Source organism: Sorex araneus, chromosome 3, assembly GCF_027595985.1.
Source record: "Sorex araneus isolate mSorAra2 chromosome 3, mSorAra2.pri, whole genome shotgun sequence".
Taxonomy (NCBI): Eukaryota; Metazoa; Chordata; class Mammalia; order Eulipotyphla; family Soricidae; genus Sorex; species Sorex araneus.
In genome coordinates this window covers 212934697-212959533 of record NC_073304.1, presented here as the reverse complement: position 1 = coordinate 212959533, position 24837 = coordinate 212934697, and the positions used below count along the sequence as shown (strand labels likewise).

The following is a 24837-nucleotide window of genomic DNA, read 5'->3' as shown; positions in this document are numbered from 1 at the left end:
TGCACTTGAACAGCTTAAGACAAAGCCACATATGCACACACAAACAAACACATGACATGCAGCCAAAGACTTAGCCTCTGCGCTCACGGGAGACCAGTAAATAACCCCTCCTACTCACGGCCAGAAACAGATCTTCCCATTTTGAAAATATTTACAATGCTATTTCCAAAACCTAATTGACAAGCTTTCCCCAAAATATAAACATGTGGTAATAAGGTGAGAAAAAAAGCAAAAAATTATAAACGTACATCATCTTCATCTTTTGCTTTCTGTCTTGCATCTTCAGCTTCTGCACGAGCTCTAGTGGGGAAAAAAAAATCAACATATTTTAACTGAATTTGTCTATTCAAAGAATGAATGAGAATATCAACAATAGTTTAACCACTACTATTTTTTTTCCAAATAGTGTTCAGCTTCCTTCACATAAAGAAATTTATGTTAGAAAGGCATATTCTCAGAAAGAAATGGGTACTAGGCTGGGAAAAGGAAAAAAATGTTCCTAACTTCCAATTAGCAATACCGAAACGGACCTTTTCCCCAAATCATGACAGACACAAAACTAATAATGTGAAGTAAACTAGGTCTGGTCAGAGAAGTGGGATTGGCAAGGCCCTGCAGCCCAGCCCAGACAGCCCTGGGCCCTGCCTGGTCTCAAGGCAGAAGGCAGCAGGCTCTGGGTGGCATCTGTAACCCTCTGTGGCATGCTGGCACAGAGAGCTGCCAGACAGCGACAGCACGAAAACTTACTTCCTCAACTCTTCCTCCAGTTCTTTGTTCTTCTCCTCGAGCTTCAGTTTGGCTTGTTTCACAGCCTCCAGCTCTCCTTGCAGCACATCTTTCTCACAGGTCAGCTCATCTACTTTGGCTATCAAATCATTCTTCACAACATTCAAGGCATTTCTAAAAAGACACGCATTTCCAGTGCCTCATTACAAATATTCTCTCCATCTTTCAACTTGTTCTCTTGCAGACTAAAATAACCCTACAATTGAATAGCTGAATGTGTTACAGTGCTTCGCTGATGCTAGTTGTAGACAAAGGTTCTTAAGAGAAAAACCAGGGCCAGGAGGGGACTCAGTGGTTGAAGTGCCTCCCTCGTTAGCACAGGATCATGAATTTGGTCTCCAGTGGTGCCTGGACGGACCAAGCATAACCCAAGCAGCTCTGTCATCTGTGAGCACTGCCCGCAAGCCAGGGATGTCCATCCGTACCACAGTCAGAAATCTGGAAACACTCCAACTAAACCAGGGGGTAGCATAGCTCCACTGAGCATGGAAAGAGACGTTCAAGGGCGGGGTAAGTTACATGTTACTGAAGGATGCGATTTCAAGCCAAAGAGGTAGTACAGCAGGTAGGCACTTGCCCTGAACATGGCCAACAGAATTTGACCCCATTTGGTCCCCTGAGCCCCACCATGAATGATCTCTGAGTGCAGAGCCATGAGTAGCCAGTAGACCCAAAAACCCCAAACATAAAAAACAAAACAAACCTACAACCACACATGTGAACACTACAACCAAGTGTGTCACTGAAACAACATCAACAGAAGGAAGGGGTGGGGAATCAAGTGTATCTCCCATCAGAAGAGAAATCATCAGGGAGAAATCACAAAGCAATGACCTGAGATTTTATTCTTCCTGCTTGTAGGGCAAAGCACAAAACAGACAAAGGCAGAGCACCAACTAATAGGAGTGCCATAATTAAAACGACAACTTAAAGATAAAATAGGACCCAGGAAAGTAACAGAACCAAGGGCCAACTTATGCCCTGTATGTACAGGGCCCTGGGTTCAATCCCTGGCAACACATCATCCTCCCCATTCCCACCCATGCCACTGGGAAAGGCCACTTGGTGGCCCCACAAGTACCATGAGGCCAAAGCCCTGCTGGGTGAGGGCCCCGCAATGGTCTCTAAAAAGAGAGCTGGGGCCAGGGCGGTAGTACAGCAGGTAGGGTGTTTGCCTTGCATGTGGCCAGCCTGGATTTGATCCCTGGCACCCTATATACCCCAGTACCACCAGGACTAATGTCAGGAGTGGCCCAAAAACCAAAGGGCGAAGAAAAAGAGGGCAACCACGAAGACCCACAATTGTCAATGAATTCTGAAAAGATGGTATCTAATCGTAAAGTAAAAGTACTCCTTGAAATTACTTTTAATAAGGAATGAGAAAAAAAATCTAAACTGGAAAATTTAAGATCTGGATTCTTTTGATAATTGGGGGCAGCAGGCCCCCTTAGCTGCATTCTGCACTGTGGACGCCTACATGTTCCGAAGCTGTAGTGACAGGACACTGACCAAAGCACCCGTCCTGCTTTTCCATGGGACTCAGGACCTGTTGTTCCCACTGACCAAGACACCAAGGTGTGTGAGGGTCCAGGCCCCACAAATCACACCTGAGAACTCTGTCAGGAGAGAGCTCTGAAGAGGCAGGCTGGGGTCGGATTGAAACAGCTGTGCACCAATCACACACGACCCCCCAGGGCGGTGCGCAAGAAAAGCAGTAGACACACGGGAGAGATTTAAAGGGAAAGCATGGCTATGAAGTATACAAAAGATGATAACCCAAGAACAGCAGGACGACAGTACTTCTGTGACAGTGAGCTATGCCCAACAGTGAAATTAAGTCCCATTACCTATTTGCATCTGGATTCATGTGTGCGCACACACAGAACGCAGAGAAGGGAAGGAGACAGGGAAGTGATACTGCATTAGGCTGAAACAGTATCACTGCCTTGGTTAAGAAGAAAATTCAGTCTCTTTTGTTCCTTATTCAAAGTCTGTACATACTTACTTGGTTTCCAACAGTTGTGTATTTTCTAATATAAGATTTTCAACTTCACGACCCATTCCTAACAAAACAAAAAGGAAAAAAAAAAACCCTGAAAATCATAAAAATATTTAAGCTTATAATAAGGTATGGCCATAGAACATTATTTTATAAATTTTATCTGTCCTTTCTGCAGTCCTAATTTCATTTGAAATACCTGTATGGGTATATAATTTTATAGCATTATAAAAATTATTCAACATAAATCAACATTATAGATTTTGTTGGGCAATTAATTTATGACTTTTAGTCTATATTTTTCATAGATAATATTTCAAGAGAATTAAAATTTTCCTGTCAAATACTGTAAAACATAGAATTATTTAAGGAGAATAAAAGACTCATTAATATAGATCAGATATTGTTTACAAACCACAACTGCTATTGTAGACATGACTTTTGCCTAAAAATTACATATTAATAGAGAACAGGCAGAAACAAGGCCAAATAAAGACAGACCCGATGCAGATGAAACCTTACCAAAGAAATTATGGTCTTAAAGCCCATGCATTCCATGTAAAGCAAAAACAAAGAACAAGAAATGCTTTATGTAAGAAACAGCATGAAAGTAGATTAATCTGTAAACTTTTTATGCATGATATGAAAACAACTAGAATCACAATGTTGACTGAATGCAAAATGATGTGCAAAAGACAAAACTTAATATGATTTTCCTCAATTAGGATTTTTTCTAATATGTTAGACCTTTAAAATATTTCACTAATGCGGCTGAGAGCACAGTGGCTGGGGTACAGGCAAGGCCTCCTGTGTGGATCAAATCCTCAGCACTCTAGAGTCACCAGTACCTGGGAGGCCCCAGGCACTTCGGGGTGGTCCTGGTGGTCTCTGGCACTGCAGGGCTGAAGCAGCGCCAAACCGTTTGGTGGGCTGGCCAGGAGTACCCCCTGGATCCTTATAAACAATGCTTGGAAGCCCTGCATCTCTAACACACATGCAATTTTTACCAATTCTTTCTCCTAATTAAGGTGCTTGAGTATAGAACTCAATCCAAACTGAGAATCCAAAATCAGGGGCTGGGAATGGGGTTCAAGTTTTACAGCACATGTTCTGCATACCTGGGCTTGATCCCTGGCACCCCATGGCTCCTGAGCACCACCAAGTGTAGCTTCAACAAAAAATTTAAAAATTACTCTTTTGGGAGCCAGAGAAATAGGACAGCAAGTAGGGCTTTGCCATGCACACGGGCAACCCGGGTTTGATCACTGGCACCACACATGGTTCCCCCAGTCTGCCAGGAGTGATCTCTGAGCACAGAGCCAGAAGTAAACCCTGAACACAGCCAGGTGGGCTCCTGAACAACAACAACAAAATTACTTTCTTTAAAAATCCCAAGCTAAAGGTTAGAGAGAGAGAGATTATGGTGCGTATAGGGAGCTAGCCTTGCACGTGGCCGGCTAAGACCTGGGTTCAATCCCCAGCATCCCATATCATTTTCCAAACACCACCAGGAGTAATGAGTGCAAAGCCAGGAATAACCCCCGAGCATTGCCGGGTGTGGACCAAAAACCAGACCAAAAAAAACCCCCACAAGTCAAAAACGTAAGTTTCCTTCAAAATGTCACCTATGCAATGATGTTGTCTAGTTGTCTCTTTATAGACAACATTTCAGTACTGTAAGATAGGCAGAGTAGCTAATGTAACCAATCTACGATCTTTAGAGAGAAAAAAGCTATTTAATATTCAACTCAGGGGGGAAAATACCTAAATACGTAGAGAAATGAAAAACACACTAGGGAACAGATTTCAAAAGTTACCAAAAAAAAAGTATGAATGCAGAAAATTCACATATAACAGACAAAGTAAAACTGATACGACAACAGGAAGGAAATATTTCTAAAGAAAATGACATTGGACAAAGCAGTTAACATGTTCCTTTCATTAAAAAAGTAATAGTCTAAGTGAATTTAAAGTAATTTGTAACAACCAACCTAGAAATGCTAAAAGTAAAAGTTCAGTGCTCACTTATGAACTCAGAGTATAATCATCTGAAATATTCTCATCCATCAGGGTACTTTGAATATGAAGAATTAGGTATCAGAAAAAAAACCAATCATCTATCCATACAATTCTAAGAATAGTGATAAATTGAAAGTTTCTAAATTCTAATTTCAAATGAATTTTGACAAGATATATTCAAATATTTGCTTTAAACATTAACATTAACTATTCAATAAAGAATCAGAGTCAGAAAGAAATAGGGTTAGATTGTTGTATAGAACTTATCTGCCATAAACTCTTAAGCACATAGAAAGATAAGCATACAGCTGAAAACATACAGGACAAAATAAAAATAACTGAGCAGAAAGAAAAATATATATAAAAAAGCATTAAGTGTGAGCACAGCAGTCAAAAACACCTATACTTAAAAGCATTAATATTTAAGTATTTAAAAGCATACACACCAGAATATTCCCCTGGGTGAGCAGCCCAAGAGAAAAATGAATGAGAATCTCAATTAGACTGTTTTCATAATGCAAAATCTACACTCATTTCCTTCAAAATGAGGAGACCAAAAATTAAAAATATGTATAGAATTAATGAAATACAATAAAGTATAAATATTATAAATAAAAATACTCTGAAATATGCATTATAAGGAATTCTACTCTATAATGTAGTTTGTAAAGGGTACACATTCCCATCAAAAATGTTTTAAAACATTAGTGTATGAATTTAATTTATAAATAATAGAACTGTCTAAAAATTTTCACTTTAAAATGAATCAATACAACTAACTCATAAGTGAAAGAAAAAATTAACTCGAGGTGGTCCCATTTTTATCCAAGACTTCAACTAAACACAAACTCTGTTAGCACCCATACCCCTTACAACCAAAAACCTGCCAGCCTGTCTCTAAAATTATAAAATTCTCATTTCAAGTTTAGTGTCCAGTGTAAAGCTAGGTCTATAGATAGGCTTTTGAATTATCTGTTAATTCCTGGGGAAATTTTGCACATTCTAATCTAGTTCTGTATCTGAACTATGTTAAGACTCCATTTTCCCAAATGTACACTGTTCTCTTACAAATTCTCATGTAAACAGTTTTAACTACAAAAGGTGAAGAAGAATCACCGGTTCAGAGGTGGAACAAAACTGCTACAACTAATTAGCAACACATTCATTTTGTTGCTGTTACATGCTCAAAAGCACATGTGTAAATAAGGGATAACTGCTTTGGCTAAACTAAGTTTAGAGTCTAGCCAGGTTTATAAAAATAAATAAATATTTATATAAAAAAATACAGTAGGGCCGAGAAAGAGTACAGTGGGTAAGGCATGTGCCATGCACGCTGTAAACCTGGGTTTGAACACCAACACTGCATATAGTTCCCCAAGCTATGCTTGAGAAGAGTCAGGAGTAACCCCTGGGCACATCTGGGTGTGGCCCCCAAACCCAAACAACAAGAAGAATGCAGTGTAGTAGGAAGAGAAGCCTAATAAATAAAACACAGTGCCATGGGAATAGGCTTGGAGGACGACAAAGCCTTAACTAGGAGATCAAGATGCAATTCCTAGAGGAGCACGTGCCAAGTGAGGTAAGAAGGAAATCTGAGGGACCAGAGTGATAATATAACAGGTAGGCTGCTGCCAGGCACGCAGCCCACCCAGATCTGATCCCCAGTACCCCAAAGATTCCCCCCCCCCAGCCCTCCACTCAGAGTGGTCCCTGAGTGTACAGCCAGGACTAAGCCCTGAGCAATGCTGGGTATGGTCCCAAGAAAGAAGAAAACATTGTTTGTTTGTGCATTTGTTTGTTTACCCAACAAAATAGTGTTTGTTTCAGAACAGTAAGTATGAGCAACAATGCAAAGACATCAGTGGGATGAGGAACACTAGGGGGGCTGGGGAAAACCTGTCCAAAGAAATCTGTTTTTATCACTGACATACCACAAGCAACTAGGAAAGTGCCAGGGACAACACAGCCACATCAATATTGCTGCACAGGGCTGGAGGGTAGCACAGAGCCGCTGAGGCGCTTGCAAGAAGCTGATCCAGGTTCGATTCCCAGCACTACACACAGTCCCCTCTGCACAGTGTCAGAGTGATCCCTGGGCACAGCCAGGTGAGAGCTACCTAACAGTGTGAAGGACAGGGTGGGACAGATTCAGGGAAAGAGGCGGGCAGGATGTTTATTGTCACTTCTAGGGGCCGAGTGGGTGGGGAGACTCCATGAGATGCTCAGCCAGGTAGTATGTGTGCTGGAGACACAGGCCCAGAGGCACTCACAGAACATCTCGGCAGGACTTGGAGGTCACCCTGATTATACCTGGGGGAAGGCGGGTAGAAGGCTGCACGGTGCTGAGTATGTATGTATACACACGAGGCACTTACTACACCACCTTCATGGTCCAGAGCTTTTCTTTTTAAATTATCTTTAAATAATAAGAAGTGATTCAAGACAATAAAGGGGAAAACAAATCAAAAGGAAATTCAATATCTGCATACAATATGATTTCCAAGTTCTAAAACTTGACCACAGGGACAAGGGACTAAAGTATATAAAGAAAAGAGTCAATAATGATAAGAAAATCAAAACAGAAGACAGTACAAAGACAAAGGGCAAACTGAACTGGTGGGAGGTCAATCTTCTCTTGAATGACCCCTTCTAAAAAAGGGCCACAGATAACTCAAACAATACTGAGCGCATGCTTTCTGCATGCAGGGGGCCTGGAATTACGCCCGGGGTCCATCCCAGGCCCCATACTGCCTGAGCAATCCCTGCCCAGGGGCGTGACCCTGGAATAAGAGAGAAACAAAACCCAGGAAAAAATAGTAAAATTATATGTGTAGCAATCATAAAAACATTTATCTTCGGATAAAGACTTACTAACACAGTAACTGAGAAACACAGTCCTCTGTGTACCAACCTAAGGCCAGCTAAGAAATGTGGAGGGAGAATTTTGTTAGCATAGTGTAACAAAGCTAGATGGTTTTAGTATTACATCTCAGTTGCTATCACTAAATTATATAGAAGAGAAACCACTGTCTATAGCACTGTCGCCTCATTGTTCACTGATTTGCTCGAGCAGGCACCAGTAATGTCTCCATTGTGAGACTTGTTGTTACTGTTTTTGGCATTATTGAATAGGCCATGGGTAGCTTGCCAGGCTCTGCCATGCAGGTGGGATACTCTCGGTAGCTTGCCAGGCTCTCCGAGAGGGATGGAGGAATCAAACCCGAGTCGACTGTGTGCAAGGCAAATGCCCTACCTGCTGTGCTATCGCTCCAGCCCCAGCACTTCAACTTATCAATAAAAATACATATCAAATTCCATATCATCCTCCCCTTAACACACACTTCTCCAAAACTTATATTATGATAAGAAAATGCTTATTTAGATGTCTATCATTTGGCTCAGGGGCATAAATCACTTCCTTTGCCTTGTATGTGTGAGACCCGGGGCCTGATCCCCATCAATGCATAAGAAAGAAGGAAGAAAGGGAGGGAGGGAATGCAGGAGGAAGGAACATGGAAAAGAAAGCAAGCAAGGAAAAGAAAAGAAAAGAAAGCTTAGATATATTGATTATAAGATTTATTTGGCCTGATGAAGGTTAGTTTCAAACTGGAAAGCAAAGGCTAATGGACAAACTGAGATCAAGGGAAAAACTGTGCTGTTTTATATAGTAAAAATGCAACATAATTATGAACTCTGATTTGTGGAAAGGGAGTGTGTTTCTTTTCAAAAATAAGTTTTCAGTGACTACATATGTAACCTTTGCCTGACTCAAGATTTAGACAAAAGAAAAACATGTGGAGGTAAGCGTGTAGATAGACGCTAAGCTAGAGACACTGTGGAAGCTTCATCCATTCTTTAAAGAACAGGTATCTTGGGGTGGAAGAGAGAGTGCAGCGGGTAAGACAGTTGTCTGGCAGACTGCCAACCTGAAAACACTGTAGCAGGCTACTGGGATACAGGCTGAAACATTTTGGTAGCCTGTGTACATACTGAAATAAGATGAAAATAATGGTTTCACTCTTTGCTCAGTTGACAATTATAGAAAGGCTCATAAACCAAGAAACAAATATTTGCCTTAGAACTCTCACTCACCATCTTTTACTAAGAATTAAGGCAATAAATCTTCTACTCTGGAACATTCTAGAAATAAACCCACACTATGTGCAAAAGGGAAGATAGTAATTTACAGCCTATTATTTTCAAGGTGTAAAGGAGAGCAGAGCATCAGAAATTTGTCTCTAATCTATCATACCTAATTTTCTGAATTAATAAATGCAAGCTTCCAGAAAGACCGATTTCAAAGGCCACAGTTACAGGAAGACAGTCAAGTGGGACAGCACATGCCACGAGGGACGAAAGTCCTGGGTCTGATACCCATCCCTGCATGGACCCCCACGCACCACTGGGGTGTGGCCTCAGTGAGCCCGGAGCACCACTGGTCATGAGCCTGGTGCCTGTAAGCAGCTGTCCGGGTTGAATACAGGCTTTCAGGCCCATACTGTGAGGACCACACAGCCCGGTAATTCTCTTGGTATTTTCTGTGTGAAATAGAAGCCTAGAGGGGCTGGAGCGATAGCACAGCGGGGAGGGCGTTTGCCTTGCACGTGGCTGACCCAGGTTCGATTCCCAGCATCCTATATGGTCCCCTGAGCACCGCCAGGGGTTATTTCTGAGTACAGAGCCATAACACCTGTGCATCGCCGGGTGTGACCCAAAAAGAAAAAAAAAAAAGAAATAGAAGCCTAGGCCAGAGAGACAGTACAGCGGGTAGAGTTCGCCTTGCATGTGGCCAATCCAGGTTCAATCCTACATATGTTCCCCTGCAGACAGAGAGAAGTGATCCCCGAGCACAGAGCCAGGAACAAGCCCTGAACACCGACAGGTATTGCCCTCCATCCCCTCCCCTGAAAAAGTCTCTGCCATGGGATATACCTCAGTGGAAAAGCACCTGCTCTGCATGCCTGAGGCCCTGAGTTTAACCTCGGCATTACAGAAGTAATTACATTCTTAAAGGGCTGGAACTGGACAGAGAGCTCACAGGCCGGGTGCATCCTTTGCGTGCAGGAGGCCTGGGTTCCATCCCTGGCAACAAGGGGTCCCCCAAACATGGTGACAAGTGCCAGGAGTGACAACCAACAACCATTTCCACACCCCCCCCCCCACACACTAGTGCTGAGCATCACTGGGTGTGGTCAAAATGAAAATCAAACAAAATAAGCCTGAGGCTATCAGTCTCAAAAATCAGAGGGCTGAACGCTGCATTCCGAGGCAGCAGGGGACAGAAACAGTACAAAGTGCTTCATTCTGAATAAGGTGGACTGGGAGTCAACAGGGGGACACGAGTAGGGGTGCTGGGCACTGTGGTGGGCAGCGGGAGGAAGCAGTGGACATCAATACCACAGACTTAACACTGAAACCATAAACTTAACACTATCACATGCCCGGTCTGACAAAGGTCAATAAACTTAAAAGCCTTAAGAAACAAACAAACAAACAAAAAAACCCCCCATAATTCTGATTAAATGAAAGGACAATAAATAAATAAAACCAAAAATGTAAAGTAAAAAAGAACACAAGAGGATAGAATGATGAAGTCGGGAGTAGAGGGTTGATCTATGTTGATTCTGGTTATGATTACACAAATCAATGCATTTGTTCAAACTTAAAAATAATACATATATGGGTTTTATCATACTGTATCACTGTCATCCTGTTGTTCATTGATTTACTCCAGTGGGCACCAGTAACATCTCCATTTGTCCCAGCCCTGAGATTTTAGCAGCCTCTCTTTACTCTTCTTTCTCAATGATCGGAGGCTCTTTCAGGGCCAGGGGAATGAGACCTGTTATTGCTACTATTTTTGGCATATTGAATACGCCACAGAGAGCTTGCCAAGCTCTGCCATGCAGGCGGGACACTCTTGGTAGCTTGCTGAGCTCTCCGAGAGGAGCCCCAAAATAAAATAAGAAAATATGGAAGGTAGGGCTGGAGTGATAAACATTAAAATGTTCTCTCAAATATATTTTTGCATTTACCCTTAAATTTTATCGGGGAGTTTCTTAAAGCAATCAATCTTAAAAGCTGAAATAAATACAGTGTCATAATTTCTTATGTAAGGCTAACAAATATACGTATCAGTGTGTTCCTTATACATAATATTAACCTGATAATATAAAACTGTTCAATACAACGTATATATATATCAATTTAAAATAAAATTTAAATGCAATTTAATTTTGGAAAAATCCATATGTAACGATCCTCTCCTTTAAAAGTTTTATAATCTTAATCTTAAATTTCACTTTTTAAAGTATAATATCCATTCCACTGAGCAGGCGGTTAAGGATAGCTTAGGGAAATTTTCAATTACATAAAATGTAATAATTGATTTTTCAATTCAGCCATCGATTCCTTGAATAAGCTACCATACCTAATAAATCTGCTCCTTCATCCACATCTCCAATTAGGCCTGAGCCAGCTGAAGACAGTTCTTCAAAGAGAGATTCTGTGTTGCGGTCGAAAGCTTTGTTCTCTATGCCTTTGGTGGGAGTGCTGAGGGACAAAAACAACAGAATAGAGTCAGCATATCTGACACTACTGTCAAGAGTGCAAAATGAATAGCCAAGAGGCTGTGAAAATGTAATTTAAAAAAGATTTCTCTGCTCTCCACCCAGATGTGACTCCGAGCGGCTGCACACAAATGGCTCCTCTGATCCCGAATGCCCATGATCCTGGAGGCCCACTAACTACTTTCGGCACCCAGCGGCTTCTTGCAGAAATGCCTCTAGACTGTGAACTAAGCTACGGCCCCATGCCGCCCCGGGAGGGGAAAGGTTTTTCTCTCTCGGCCTTTCCTTTCCCCAGCAGCGTGACGACCGCCATCTTATAAGGCCACTAAACAGAGGTATGAGTTTGCAGTGATACGACTTCTGGCAGAAATTTCCCTGGACTTAATTACTAAAATACCAGAAATCCAAAACCTCATATGCTCTTCATTCTCAGCAATGGAAAACAAATTATCAAATGCTGCCTTTTCGGCAGGTCTGATTATTAGGGGAAAATTCCAAATAATAATAGTGAGTTTTCTGTTGAAATATTGAATGTAATCAAAGTAAAGAGAAAGTAAAGTGAAAATCATCGGCCACACAAGCGGGGGGGTAGGGGTGGGATGGGAGGCATACTGGGGTTCTTGGTGGTGGAACATGTGCACTGGTGAAAAGATGGGTGTTCGATCATGGTACGACTGAGACTTAAGCCTGAAAGCTTTAACTTTTCACATGGTGATTCAATAAAAAATAAATTAAAAAAAATAAAAATAAATCAAACAAATAAAAAAATAAAAAAAGAGGGGCTGGAGTGATAGCACAGCGGGTAGGGCGTTTGCCTTGCACGCGGCAGACCCAGGTTCGAATCCCAGCATCCCATATGGTCCCCCGAGCACCGCCAGGAGTAATTCCTGAGTGCATGAGCCAGGAGTAACCCCTGTGCATTGCCGGGTGTGACCAAAAAAAAAAAAAATCAAACAATAAAAAAAATAAAAAAGCGGGGCTGGAGTGATAGCACAGCAGGTAGGGCGTTTGCCTTGCACACAGCCGACCCAGGTTTGATTCCCAGCATCTCATATGGTCCCCTGAGCACCACCAGGAGTAATTCCTGAGTGCATGAGCCAGGAGCAACCCCTGTGCAATGCCGAGTGTGACCCAAAAAGAAAAATAAGTAAGTACATAAGTAAGTAAATAAATAAATAAATAAATAAATAAATGAGAGAGATAGAAAAAAAAAAAGATTTCTCAAGTTTCCCCAGAAAGTCTCACTCAAGTTCACAGAGAACTGGAGAAGAAAACAAAATGTAGGAAGATCCTAGAAAACAGAAAACAGCAAAGGGCAACCAGCAGAGAACATACCTCTGCTCTGCATATCAGGCACTGCTCAGTTTTACATAGACGAGCTGGCTGAATGCTCACCTTACTCTGCAAAGCAGATGCTATTATCTCAATTTTACAAAAGAAGAAAATGAAGAAGGTTCAAGAATTTGCCAGGAGAGGGCAGAGTATGTGATTCCGTGGTAGAGCGAGGTCCGTGTATATGAGGCCCTGGGCGTGGCTCCTGACACCACATGGTTCCCCCTCTGCAAACCAGGTAAGACCCCAAAACCAAATCCTTCAGCCTTCCCCACCACCTCCCCGAGAGAGGCAGGAACCAGAGTCAGGGCCCGAGCAGGACAGAGGCGGCCCAGGTCGCCCTTCCTGTGCCTGCAGCCAACCCAGCTGATGTTCGAAGCAAGAGCCTGGGGATTTGCTGCTGCCTGGGCCGCATCCTTGCCGAGAGCCGGCTCAGGGCGCCCGGGGAGCTCCAGGGCTCTCAGGGTGGGGGTTGGGGCATGTCCAGGGCGGCATGGAACATACCCTTCATGTTTACTAAAATCTCACTAACATGTCAACTAAAATGTCACTGAAAAGACACCGACTTCTTCCAATAACGAGAGCACCATAATTCTGAAAAGAGTGCTTCCTCGGGGCTGGATCGATAGCACAGCGGGTAGGGCGTTTGCCTTGCACATGGCCGACCCAGGTTCAATTCCCAGAATTCTATATGGTCCCCTGAGCACCGCAAGGGGCAATTCCTAAGTTCAGAGCCAGAAGTGACCCCTGTGCAATGCCAGGTGTGACCCAAAAAGCAAAAAAAAAAAAAAAAAAGAGTGCTTTCCCTTCTTCCCGATCCGAGCCAAGTTTGCCCAAACTGTTATTTGTGCCAGCCCAGCCTCAGTACTCCTTCCCAGGTCAGAAAGCATGGGGCATCTCTCGGTGATCTCTCTCTCCCAATCCCCCCAGACGCTCCTCACCTTACGGCAACCTTATAACTGCATTGAACAGTCACACGCCACATCCATCTTTAAAACAACACCTAGAATACCAACATTTTTTCAGCCAGACATCTGAATACATGTGTCTGGCAGAGCGGCAGGGAGAACATCACTAGACTTCTGGAGGACAGGAAAAGGATAGAATTTTTTTTTAAAAATCTGAATCTGGTGTTTACAGTACCTTGAGCCTTTATATCCACTGAGATCTTTGTCCATGTCCAACTCAGGGGTGGAGTCAATGATAGCCTGAACTTCTGATTTCTCTTCATTTTCAGCAGAGCCTTCAGGACAAGATGACACAAATATCTCACATATCACATACCGCTCCTAATAGGAGTCTCTTGCTGCTATGACCGTCATTTGACAGTAACTTGTTTCTGACTTTTTGTGGCTGTTTTGGGGCCTCACTTGGAACTGCTTGGAAGCTACTCCTAACTCAGTGCTGGGGGAGAGTGTGGCTGTGCCCAGCAGTGCTGGGTAAACCACTTGGCACTGGGGGTAACATCTGGCTCCGTGCAAGCATGTGCTGCAGCCTTCTGCGCCATCTCCCCCGGCCTCAAGGATGGCTTCTGGGGTCATACCCGGTGTTTGCGCAGGGGGTTATTCCTGGCTCTGTGCTCAGAAGTAAGCCCCGGTGGAGCTTGATGGGCCATTTTGGTACCGGGGGTTCCAATCAGCCAGATGATAAAATGTTTCTTCACGACTGGGCTGGCGTGATGGTACAGGGGTAAGGCACTTGCCTTGCATGCAGTCAACCTGGGTTTGATCCCAAAACCCCGACGATCCCCCTGAGCCCTGCCAGGAGAGATTCTTAGGTTCAGAGCCAAGAGTAAGCTCTGACCAATGTCAGGTGTGGTTTACTTGTCTTCTTTTTTTTTTTTTTGGGTCACACCTGGCAATGCACAGGAGTCATTCCTGGCTCATACACTCAGGAATTATCCCTGGCGGTGCTCAGGGGACCATATGGGATGCTGGGATTCGAACCTGGGTCGCTGCGTGCAAGGCAAACGCCCTACCTGCTGTGCTATTGCTCCAGCCCCCTGTCAGGTGTGGTTTAACCTACCCCTCCCCCACCAAAGAAGTAGATTGTAGGAAACACAAGATTCAACAATATCTTGTCTATTCAATGATAGCTCAAAAGCAAAAAGTAACTGTTAATATTTACTATCTACATTTACTATTCTTGGGACACAGAAAAATCCATCTTCATTCCTTTTTAAGGGGTTGAGTAACTATATGAGGCCAGAGAGACAGAATGGGGATCAAGGTGCTTCCCTTGCAAACTCCGGTTTGAAATCTAGCACCACACAGTCAAGACCCACCAGGAGTGGATCCTCAGCACACAGCCCAGAGTAAGTCCTGAGCACGGCCGGGTGTGGCCCAGCCCCCCACCCCGTCCCACCCCCGCACAAATTAAAAAAATCATAAAGACAAAGACTGTGATCTAAAACAGGAAAAGGTTTCAGCTTTCAAATTCCTCAACCCAGCCAGCCATGAATATTTTTACTCCAAAAGCTTATCATCACCTGTTTAAAGTTTGTTTCCTGAATTACTTACCTACTTCTATTTACTCAACTTAAGGAGTCAACACCGCCACTGTGCCCTCCCCCAAAACATATCCTAATATGGACTGACGGAATATTTCAACAGGAAATAGAGAACGAGGGTCACTCACCAGTCGACACATTTCTAGTATCCTGGGCTACCTGCACTTCAATGTGTTTGTTTATCTCTGACTTATTTGGTGCCTCTGCCGCCCTCACAAAGCCTTCGTCTTCCCTTAGGGGGGTGTCGGCAGGAATCACTGCCACGTCGGAAGCAGCTAGTGACGCCGGGGTGGTAGCTTTCGATCCTCCTTGACTCACATCTGAGAGTTCATCCTGTAAATAAGAAGAATGACAAAAACATTTTAGATTTACCTGTAATTCTTTAAAAATGGGGTAAGAAGAAACTTGCTGAGAGGAAATACTATTTAAAGAGTTAACACTGATTACAGGAAACAATTGAAATTGTCTCTGGAGTCTACGTTCAAACAAGGGGAAAGTTTAAGCAAATTTTTTTTTCCATATAGTCATGATATTCTTATAGATAAAAATCTAAGGGGAGGTTCCCTGGCACCATGTATCATCCCCTAAGAAATGAAGAGTGAGCCCTGAGCACTGCCACATGTGGCCCCAAACAAAAATACTAACAAAAATAAATACAAAAAATAAAATGGAAAAACCATGCGTTTCTATGTTTTGGAATGTTTTTATATACTTCTGATGTATACTACCTCCCAATAACAATATCCATCCTGTATCTACTATTAAAATGAAGGTTTGATATTAAGTTTTATCTCATTTTGATGTAAAGCCATCTCCTTTAAGCCTCTAGGTGATGAAATACCATAGTTCAGAAGTTACCACTTCATGATTTACTTTAAATTTATCAATAAACAACTGATCACTTAACCTTTTTCCTATTCACACAACTCCAAGAAATCTTCCTGAAGAAAAAAATACAACAAAATAACAAAATAAATATTTCTGAAATTTATTCTTATCACCTTCAATATTTTAACAATCAAATCTTCCAATTTAGTGTATTTGGAAAAGTTTAATCCACCTTTCTGGTTCTCCTCCCATTATTTGTGAATCTATTAGATAAACTAATAACCAAAGTGTAACCTAAATTAAAATTTTTCTCACAAGTTATACACTTAATTATATTTTTTAATTCTACCTATATATTAGCTCACAGTGGGGATGGTGGGATAATTTCTTTTGAAAACATAGCAATCCCTCGTTTTAAATATTCTTCGTTTGGAAATGTATGATGTTTTAAAAGTCTAAAATATAAATGGCAAAGTCTCTGTTAATTTCCTCAAAAAGTGGGCTGGATGCCGGACCCCACGCCAGGCTGTTTCATTCAGGGCACCTGGAGGGGGGCAAGTGAGACCCCACCCCGCCCCAAGGAACCCAACCCCAGCAGCCAAAACCTCCAGAACTCAACCTCCGCCGTGCTCACGGCCGCTCTCCGCAGGTTCGGGCCGAGCCTCATCCACGAGTGAATGTATTCCTGGGCCACGTGGCAGCGTGACACCTTAGCCCTCACACCAGTAATATTCCCAGAGTAGCACACCATACATATAAGCACATATAAGCAAACATATAAGGCTCAACCTTAACAACATGTTAGTAATCTCTTATCGAAGGGCTTCTGGTTGAAATACAACAATCTTTCCACACTTTCCTCTAAGGAAAGATTTTTGGAGATCATTTTTAGCAGTTTATTCATAACAAACAATAGAAAATAAATTATTTCGGTTCTGCTTTGGGGCAGGGGTTGGGGTTCAGGAAGGAAACATCTGAGATATGGTGGTGGGAAGGTGCGATGGTGGTGGGACTGATACTGGAATATTAAATGCAATCAACTATTGTGAACTATTTATTTATGAAAATTAAATTTTAAAAAAGCAGGCTGGAGAGATAGCACAAAAGGTAGGGTGTCTGCCTTGCATGCGGCCAATCTGTGACTGATCCACAACATCCCGCATCTGCCAGGAGTGCTCCCTGAGCACAGAGCCAGGAGTAAGCTCTGAGCACCACCAGGTGTGGTTCAAACCACCACAGCCCCACCACCACAATGTCTTCACAAAGTGGAGATTAGCAACGTTCACGCTGAAGAAACCTGATTGTGGCTGTCTTAATAATTGCTTATATGATCTTTGATTCAAGATTCATTGGTTTTAACTCTTCTCAAATATTTAATTCTTCAAAAATCTAGGTGAGAAAGTGGATGACACTCCATAAAAATATAAAGATTTTAAAGGTAATTTTTTTTTTTCCTTTTTAGGTCACATCGGCAATACACAGGGGTTACTCCTGGCTCTGCACTCAGGAATAACTCCTGGTGGTGCTCGTAGGACCATATGGGAAGCTGGGAATTGAACCCGAGTCGGCTGCATGCACCTTAATGAAAAGTATAAGAAAATGTTTAGGGTAACAACTTATCTCAAAAAGCATTATGACAGGGCTGGAGCGATAGCACAGCAGGTAGGGCGTTTGCCTTGCATGCGGCCGACCTGGGTTCGATTCCCAGCATCCCATATGGTCCCCTGAGCACCGGCAGGAGTAATTCCTGAGTGCAGAGCCAGTGTATCACCAGGTATGACCCCCTCTACCCCCCCAAAAAAATTATGAGGGTGTACTATCATCTAATGCAGCTGTATAATAACAGATGGCTTGAAAGGCATTGCAAATATCCATAATATCTAGGGGAGTGGTACTGATCACTTTGGGGAGCCACACCTGGCAGTGCTGGGGAACCATGTGGTTCTGGGGATAAAGCTGAGGCTCCTGAATGTAAAGCCTGGGCTCTAATTCTTTGAGTCATCTGCCTGGCCTTTATTTATTTAGTTTTTTTGTTTGTGGGCCACATCTGGCTGTGCTCAGTTTACTCCAGGCCCTCAAAGATGACTCCTAGTGTGACCTGGGGGATCATATAGGATGCCAGGGACTGAATCCAGGTCAGCCGGGTGTAAAGCAAGAGCCTTACCCACCATACCATTTCACTAGTTCTCCCCCTCACCTCCAACTTATTTTTAATTTCTATAGGCAGAAGTATCTGTTAAAGAAGTGCCAGGGATCAAATCCAGGTCTTAAAACATACAAGACATATGAAACTTAGGGTTGTAGAAACTTTACCCTAGATTCTTTGATATTATTTAAAATTGAATTATGTGAATACTGGGTATAGGAACAAAAGTATGTACCATATTTAAAACTTTTCTGTAAGTCTAGAATATTTCAAAATAAAAAGTTAAAGTTGGGTGTATAGATCAGTGGCTGAGTACTTGTCTTAGGTTTGTGAAGCCCTGGGTTTGATACTCAGCATGGCAAATAAGCACCCTGAAAACTAAACAAGGAGTTTTATGTTTCAAAAATTTTAAGTACAGGTGTATTTTACAACAGGAATCCTTAAGGCAGAGAAGATACAGGAATAAGTACAACGACTGTGGAACCGTAAGTTTGGGAAAGCTAAAGAAATCAGAGCAGCTTGAGAATCTGACAACAAACGGAGGAGGGGGGAAATTCTTATGCACAAGAATGCCAGCTCTGTGCAGACAGCTCCTCCTCTGTATTCCAAGCACATCCCGGGGAGAAAGCAGCACACACTGACCGATGGCTTCACATACCAAATGCCGCTAACAAGAGCTTCTCACAGCAGTTCCGAGGAAGTGTTTAGTTCAGACTGTTTCAAAAGAACTCTTAAAATTTTCACAAGCAGGTACAAATCCAACTGCTTCATAGTTAAAAGTTTTTTTAAATCAGTTCTAAAAGTCACAATCAACAACCTAAAATACTTTCAAAAGAAAACACTTGTTTAAAAATTGTTCATTTTTGTTTTATGGGGAGCACAACCAAGGGTACTCAGGGGGCTCACTCCTGCCTCTGCAAACTCAGGAATCACTCGTGGAGGTGCTGGGGGACCATATGGATGCCATGGACCAAACCCGGTTGGCCACATGCAAGGCAAGTGCTTTACCACTGTACTATCCCACTGTACTATCTCTCTGGCTCCAGAAAAACTGCTTCTGGGTTATATACTGTATATATCCACATGTGCATATACACTCACACACATCTTTATTCATTTGCAGTTGCATGAACTTGTAAGGTGTACAAATGTTTTGAGCTACACGTGTGTATAACTGGATGAAATTCATGACATTATTAATGAACTGATACAAACCAAATTCTAGAAACCAGTATGGAAATTTTGCATAGAAGGTATTCAAACTAATAATTTTTAATTTAATATTTATGCAAAAGAGGAAAATATTTAAACTAAGGCATCAAAAATCAGATGGGCTAGACATGTAATGCGATTCAGAGATGACTGTTGGACTAGAGCTGTTACCGACTGGATTCCACAGGACGTCAAAAGACCGAGTGGCCGCCCACCTATGAGCTGGTCAGACTTTTTTTGTCAAAACCCTGAATGAATGGTTTGAGGCTCTTTGTGTTCCTAGAGTGAGCAGATACCACTGGGCTACACTAGCATGCGACAGGGACGAATGGATACATTACTGGCTCGCAGTTGAGCAAACTGAAGAACAACAGGGTGACAAGTCGACATTTAAACTAAAAACATACATAGCAATGAAGAACATATACAGTATTTGCAGGGATAGTTCAAATGGCTAAAATCCCAGTGGCAGGCAATTTGTCAATGTCTATCAAAATCTTAAATATAAAGTCTGACATAATAATCTCAACTATGGAAATTCAAGTACAAAATAATATGAAAAGCACTGCTTTTAGTAGCCCACCTAGGAAAACCAAGGTGCCCCATCAACAAAGATTTTCACTGCAACTGGAGTATGTGTGTGCCCTTGCTGCACAGCCTTCCCCTGCTCTCACATTCTTCCTTCATGCCCTGTCTTCAGCTTCTTTCTATTGGACATTTTTGCACAGCACAAAATAACCTAGTCTCCGCCCTTCTCAAAGTACCATTCCCTCCACCCTGCCGACCTAAGGGACCCTTCTTCTCACCAATTGCCATCTTTCTGGACTAATACACACTTTTATGTTCCCTTTCATGATTCACAATCGCTCCTGCTGTTGACGTGGCAACTCAAAACCCCTCAAGCCTACACCAACAAAAGAACCAGTTCAGTCCTCGTTCTAGTCGACTTCTCCATACCAGCTGACTGCCAACAAGCCCCCCATGCTAAAGCTTGCTTCCCCTTGGACTTTCAGGGACATGTTTCTCCTCTCGGACACTGCAGCCTCTGCCCCCCTTCTGCCTCCCCCGCTAGGTCTACCTGCCTCTACATTCTGCACAGCCTCCCTACTTAGTAAGGAAACTGCTGCCTTCCCCTGCTCAGGCCGACACCTGCCAGCTGACAAGCCCGGCAGCTTTTGTCCAGGAGGCCCTGATCCTCCTCCTCAGGACCGGACAAGGCCCAGCTGGTTGACCCACCGAGGAATGTCCTCAGCGCCCTCAGCACCCCTCTCTACCAGGCTCTCTCCCATGAAGACATTCCTCCAGGTTCGGCACACCTCAGCCCCTCCCCATCCTGCTCACCCACTTGCCTGGTTCAGCCCAGCCCAGTGGCTTAAAGAGTGAAAGGTGCTGGAAGGAAAAAGGATGGCAAGCCTGCTGTTTCACACCATCTTGCTAATTATAGCTAAGACTTATATCTTGTTGGGCCAGTTCTTGTCCTTACTGATCTTCAGGACACGGGTTTACTGCTGCTCTTTGTTCTCTAATTCCTTCTCATTTGCAGCTTGTTCATGAACATAATTCGGCTGGATGAATAACTCTACCTTAACATCTTTGCTCATTCCCTGACTTAGCACTTCTGTGGTATTTTTAACAGAACCAAATGCTTTGGTCATTCATACAATAGCTTTCGTTGTTTTTCACCAACATGTAACCATCAGCAAAAAACTCGGGTTAATAAAGCATGATAAAACCCTGTTCCTTACCTTAAACTGACCTGGAAACCAGACTTAAAATCCCATCTTTTGGGCTGTAGATGTAGCAGCCACTCTTCTGCCAGCCTCCCAAAGTTCTGTTTCCTCTGCTATAACTCACCATGCAGCTTTCTCCCTCGGTTAGGGATACCTAACTATGAAGTAAGTAACGTTAACCTACTTCACAGAGCAATCATCTAATAATATCACTATTGATTATAATTCTCACTTTCAATGTTGTCCTAATGAACACAAGGTATGGCCTAAATAGAACTAGGTTATCCCAAAGTTTTCAGAGAAATGCAAGTTGTTCTCTACTCTAACTCAGTCTAGTCCAGTCTCTGCTACTTAGAAAACCAAGTCTGGTGGGTACCTGCTAACACAGTCCCCAAGGGAACTCTAAGTCCAACTCCTGACACCTTTGTAAAACCAGAGAACTAGGGCCCAGGCTAATAAATGCAAGAGTTATTAGACAATTTACAAACTGGATTTTTGCCATTTTGCAATATACCATTCCATTATCTGTTCAAACCATATTGCATTTAGAGGCTCCATGTCTGGAGAGAGAGTAGAGAGAGAGGATTTTATTTCAGATGTGCCTTAACATCTCCCCAGATTAATTCATATTAATGACCTATTAATATAGATGACTTTTGATAAGTGGATAATCTATTAATCATTGGTAAAGTATGAATTAAATTCAGTCACCACTTGTCACTGGATTAAATATAATGTCTTAAGGTGTCTTTCTGGGTAGTAACCAGAATATAGTTCCTCTATGGCACTTTTTCTTTGGGGGCCACACCCAGCAATGTTCAGGGGTTACTCCTGGCTCTGTGCTCAGGGATCACTCCTGATGGTGCTCGGGGACCTGGAATCTAACCTGCTGTGTGTGCAAGGCAAGTGCCCTGCCCGCCGTACTGCCCCTGTGGCACACTTGTCTGAAGTATGAAAGTATCCCTCCTACTTAATTTTGTTTTGGGAAAGAACACATCAAGTAGGCGATGGAGGATGGGTGTTGAAACACGCCTACAGGCGGGCTAAAAAAAACAACCACTGGTGTGGCTGCAGGACAGTGTTTCCTAGTGGCGAGGCTGGACTGACACTGAGCAGGGCAGTAGCTTCCAATACACAGGTACTAATAAGCCCGGTCATGCTCAGGGGTTACTCCTGGGTCTGCACTCAGGAATCACTCTGAGCAGTGCTCAGAGGACTATAATGGGGTTCCAGGGATCAAACCCAGGTCAGCTGCATTCAAGGCAAGTGCCCTACTCATTGTGCTATCTCTCCAGCCCCAACACACATATTCTGAGTGGCCACAACTCCCTACGCTGTTTTTTTTTTTAAACCTAAGTGCTAGAGATACATGGGGGCTGGAGTGATAGCACAGCAGGTAGGGCGTTTGCCTTGCACGTGGCCGACCCGGGTTCAATTCCCAGCATCCCATATGGTCCCCTGAGCACCGCCAGGGGTAATTCCTGAGTGTAGAGTCAGGAGTAACCCCTGTGCACCACCGGGTGTGACCCGAAAAGCAAAAAAAAAAAAAAAAAAAAGTGCTAGAGATACAGCAGCAAGTATTCTTAAAACTTAAACTTTATAAAAACACATGAATTTATAAATTTATGAACTATTAAGAGAAACAGACAAAAATAAGTAAATATCTATTTTAGAAGATGCACAAGGAAGGGTGGTCTTCAACATTTTGACATGATACTTTTCCAAGTACTTTGAGAAGCAAGATTAAATAAATCAACAGAATTAATTATTGGTGTCCAATTTGTAAGATTTTATAATGTAACAAATATAACCAATACTTCCTTTCTAAATGTTCTAATTTCATTTATTTCTTTTTACATGGGTGGGAGGGTGGATCAAACCTGGTGGTGCTTGAGTCAGTCCATGCTCGGACTCGAACCCGGCATCCTGCATGCAAAGTGAGCTTCAAATGCACTCAGCCTACTGAGCTTTTTCCCCGGCTCAATACTGCACTTCCTAAGATATAGGACTCTAAATATTAAAAAATTATTGATACAGATCTATACTTGATATATCACTTATGTGTGTAGCAAGCGAGTAGGGCGTTTGCCTTGCACTCGGCCTACCCGGGTTTGATTCCTCTCTCCCTCTTGGAGAGCCTGGCAAGTTACTGACAGTATCCCGCCCACATGGCAGAGCCTGGCAAGCTACCCATGGCCTATTTGATATGCCAAAAACAATAACAAGTCTCACAATGGAGACGTTACTGGTGCCCGCTCGAGCAAATCGATGAACAATGGGACAACAGTGCTACAGGGTAATATTTAATTATGCATACATGTGTAATTTTTATAAAAATCGGCCCCAAAAGAACTAAGATCTGGGCTGAAAATTCCAGCTGGAAAACTGAGCTTGGGGTGCCGAGGTTGTAAAGACTGCTTCCTGTGGGTCAGGCATGGCTTAGGTGGCGAAGGAACACGCTTCCAAGCTTACGGCCAGGAGTTCAAAACCCTCAGTTCTGCCCACAAAGTGTCTTGCACCACTGCCAGTGCCACAACGAGGTGTGTGATCTCTAGTGCACTGAAGTGAGTGACCTATGGCAAGCACAGCAACCAAATATCAGAGCACAAGAGACAAGCATGTTACGTGTGGGCCCAGTCCTCACGCAATGAAGACAACGGGTCAGGAGGGGAAACTGATATCAGTAAGCAAGGCCGGGGAGATAGCTCAGGAGGTAAAGGCTTGCATGCAACCAACCCCAGTCTAAATCCCTGGCACTGCATATGGTCCTCTGAGCACCGCCAGGAGTGATCACTGAGGACAGAGCCAGGAAAGCCCTGAGTACAGCCAGGTGTTGCCCAGAAGCCAAAAAGAAAGAAAAGGGTGAAAAACCTCTCTCTCTCTCTCTCTCTCTCTCTCTCTCTCTCTCTCTCTCTCTCTCTCTCTCTCTCTCTCACACACACACACACACACAATCATCTAAATAAGAGCAGGTGCAGGAGCAGGGGTGGGGGGTTAGGTCACGGTGGCACAGAGAATTTGAATGGCTGGTGCAAGTGCTTTGCAGCTGGAGGCCTGGGTTTGATTCCCCTGTACCATAAGGCTGCCAGCCAGAGTACTGCTGGGAGCAACCTGTCGGCACCTGAGCACTGCTGGGAGTGGCCCAAAGCCCCAGACTTCCCCTTACTGTATTCTTTCCCCACTATACGAAAGATAACATGAGGTTAGACCCTTATGCCTTAAAGGACCAGCCACAAATTGATGGGGCTGGTGCCCACCAGGCTGAAACCTGTGCTTTCGAGTAAGATTTTTTCTGGCTTTCCTTCGCATGTTGCTTCTTGGGCTCAAGCAGGCAAGATGATTGATTCTCTAGATCCCAAGTGCCTGTCTCCCAACCTGCAGTCTTGTTTCTGTACCCATCACAGTGTCCTGGTGACTGGCCCTATTCAAGCAGCAAAATCTGACTGCAGAGGTCATATTTCTTGGTCAAAAATATAACCTATAAGGGCCTGGGAGATGGCTCAGTGGCCTAAAGCGCCTGCCTTGGAAGTCTGAGGCCATGAGTTCAACCACCAGTGCCCCCCACATGCCCTGAGCACAGTACCCAGTAGGCTCAGCTATTTGGAACTCCCAGGACCGCAACAGAGTGTGCAATCTCTGTGTGTGTGTGTGTGTGATCTAAAGTGCATGAGTACTGAGGGGTGTGTGTGTGTGTGTGTGTGTGTGTG

General features: G+C 43.3%; 1 protein-coding gene across 6 annotated transcripts in view; it reads right to left on the bottom strand.

Annotated features, from left to right (window-relative positions):
• Positions 1 to 24837, bottom strand: part of SPAG9 (sperm associated antigen 9) — a 121362-nt gene that overhangs the window by 35158 nt on the left and 61367 nt on the right. For all 6 annotated transcript variants that reach the window (XM_055129938.1, XM_055129936.1, XM_055129935.1 and 3 more), the window contains 6 exons: positions 15343 to 15547; positions 13849 to 13948; positions 11235 to 11356; positions 2792 to 2849; positions 748 to 900; positions 249 to 300 (listed from right to left, as the gene is read on the bottom strand). In XM_055129938.1, coding sequence (XP_054985913.1) covers positions 249 to 300; positions 748 to 900; positions 2792 to 2849; positions 11235 to 11356; positions 13849 to 13948; positions 15343 to 15547 — 690 coding nt within the window. The remainder of the gene's footprint in view (positions 1 to 248; positions 301 to 747; positions 901 to 2791; positions 2850 to 11234; positions 11357 to 13848; positions 13949 to 15342; positions 15548 to 24837) is intronic.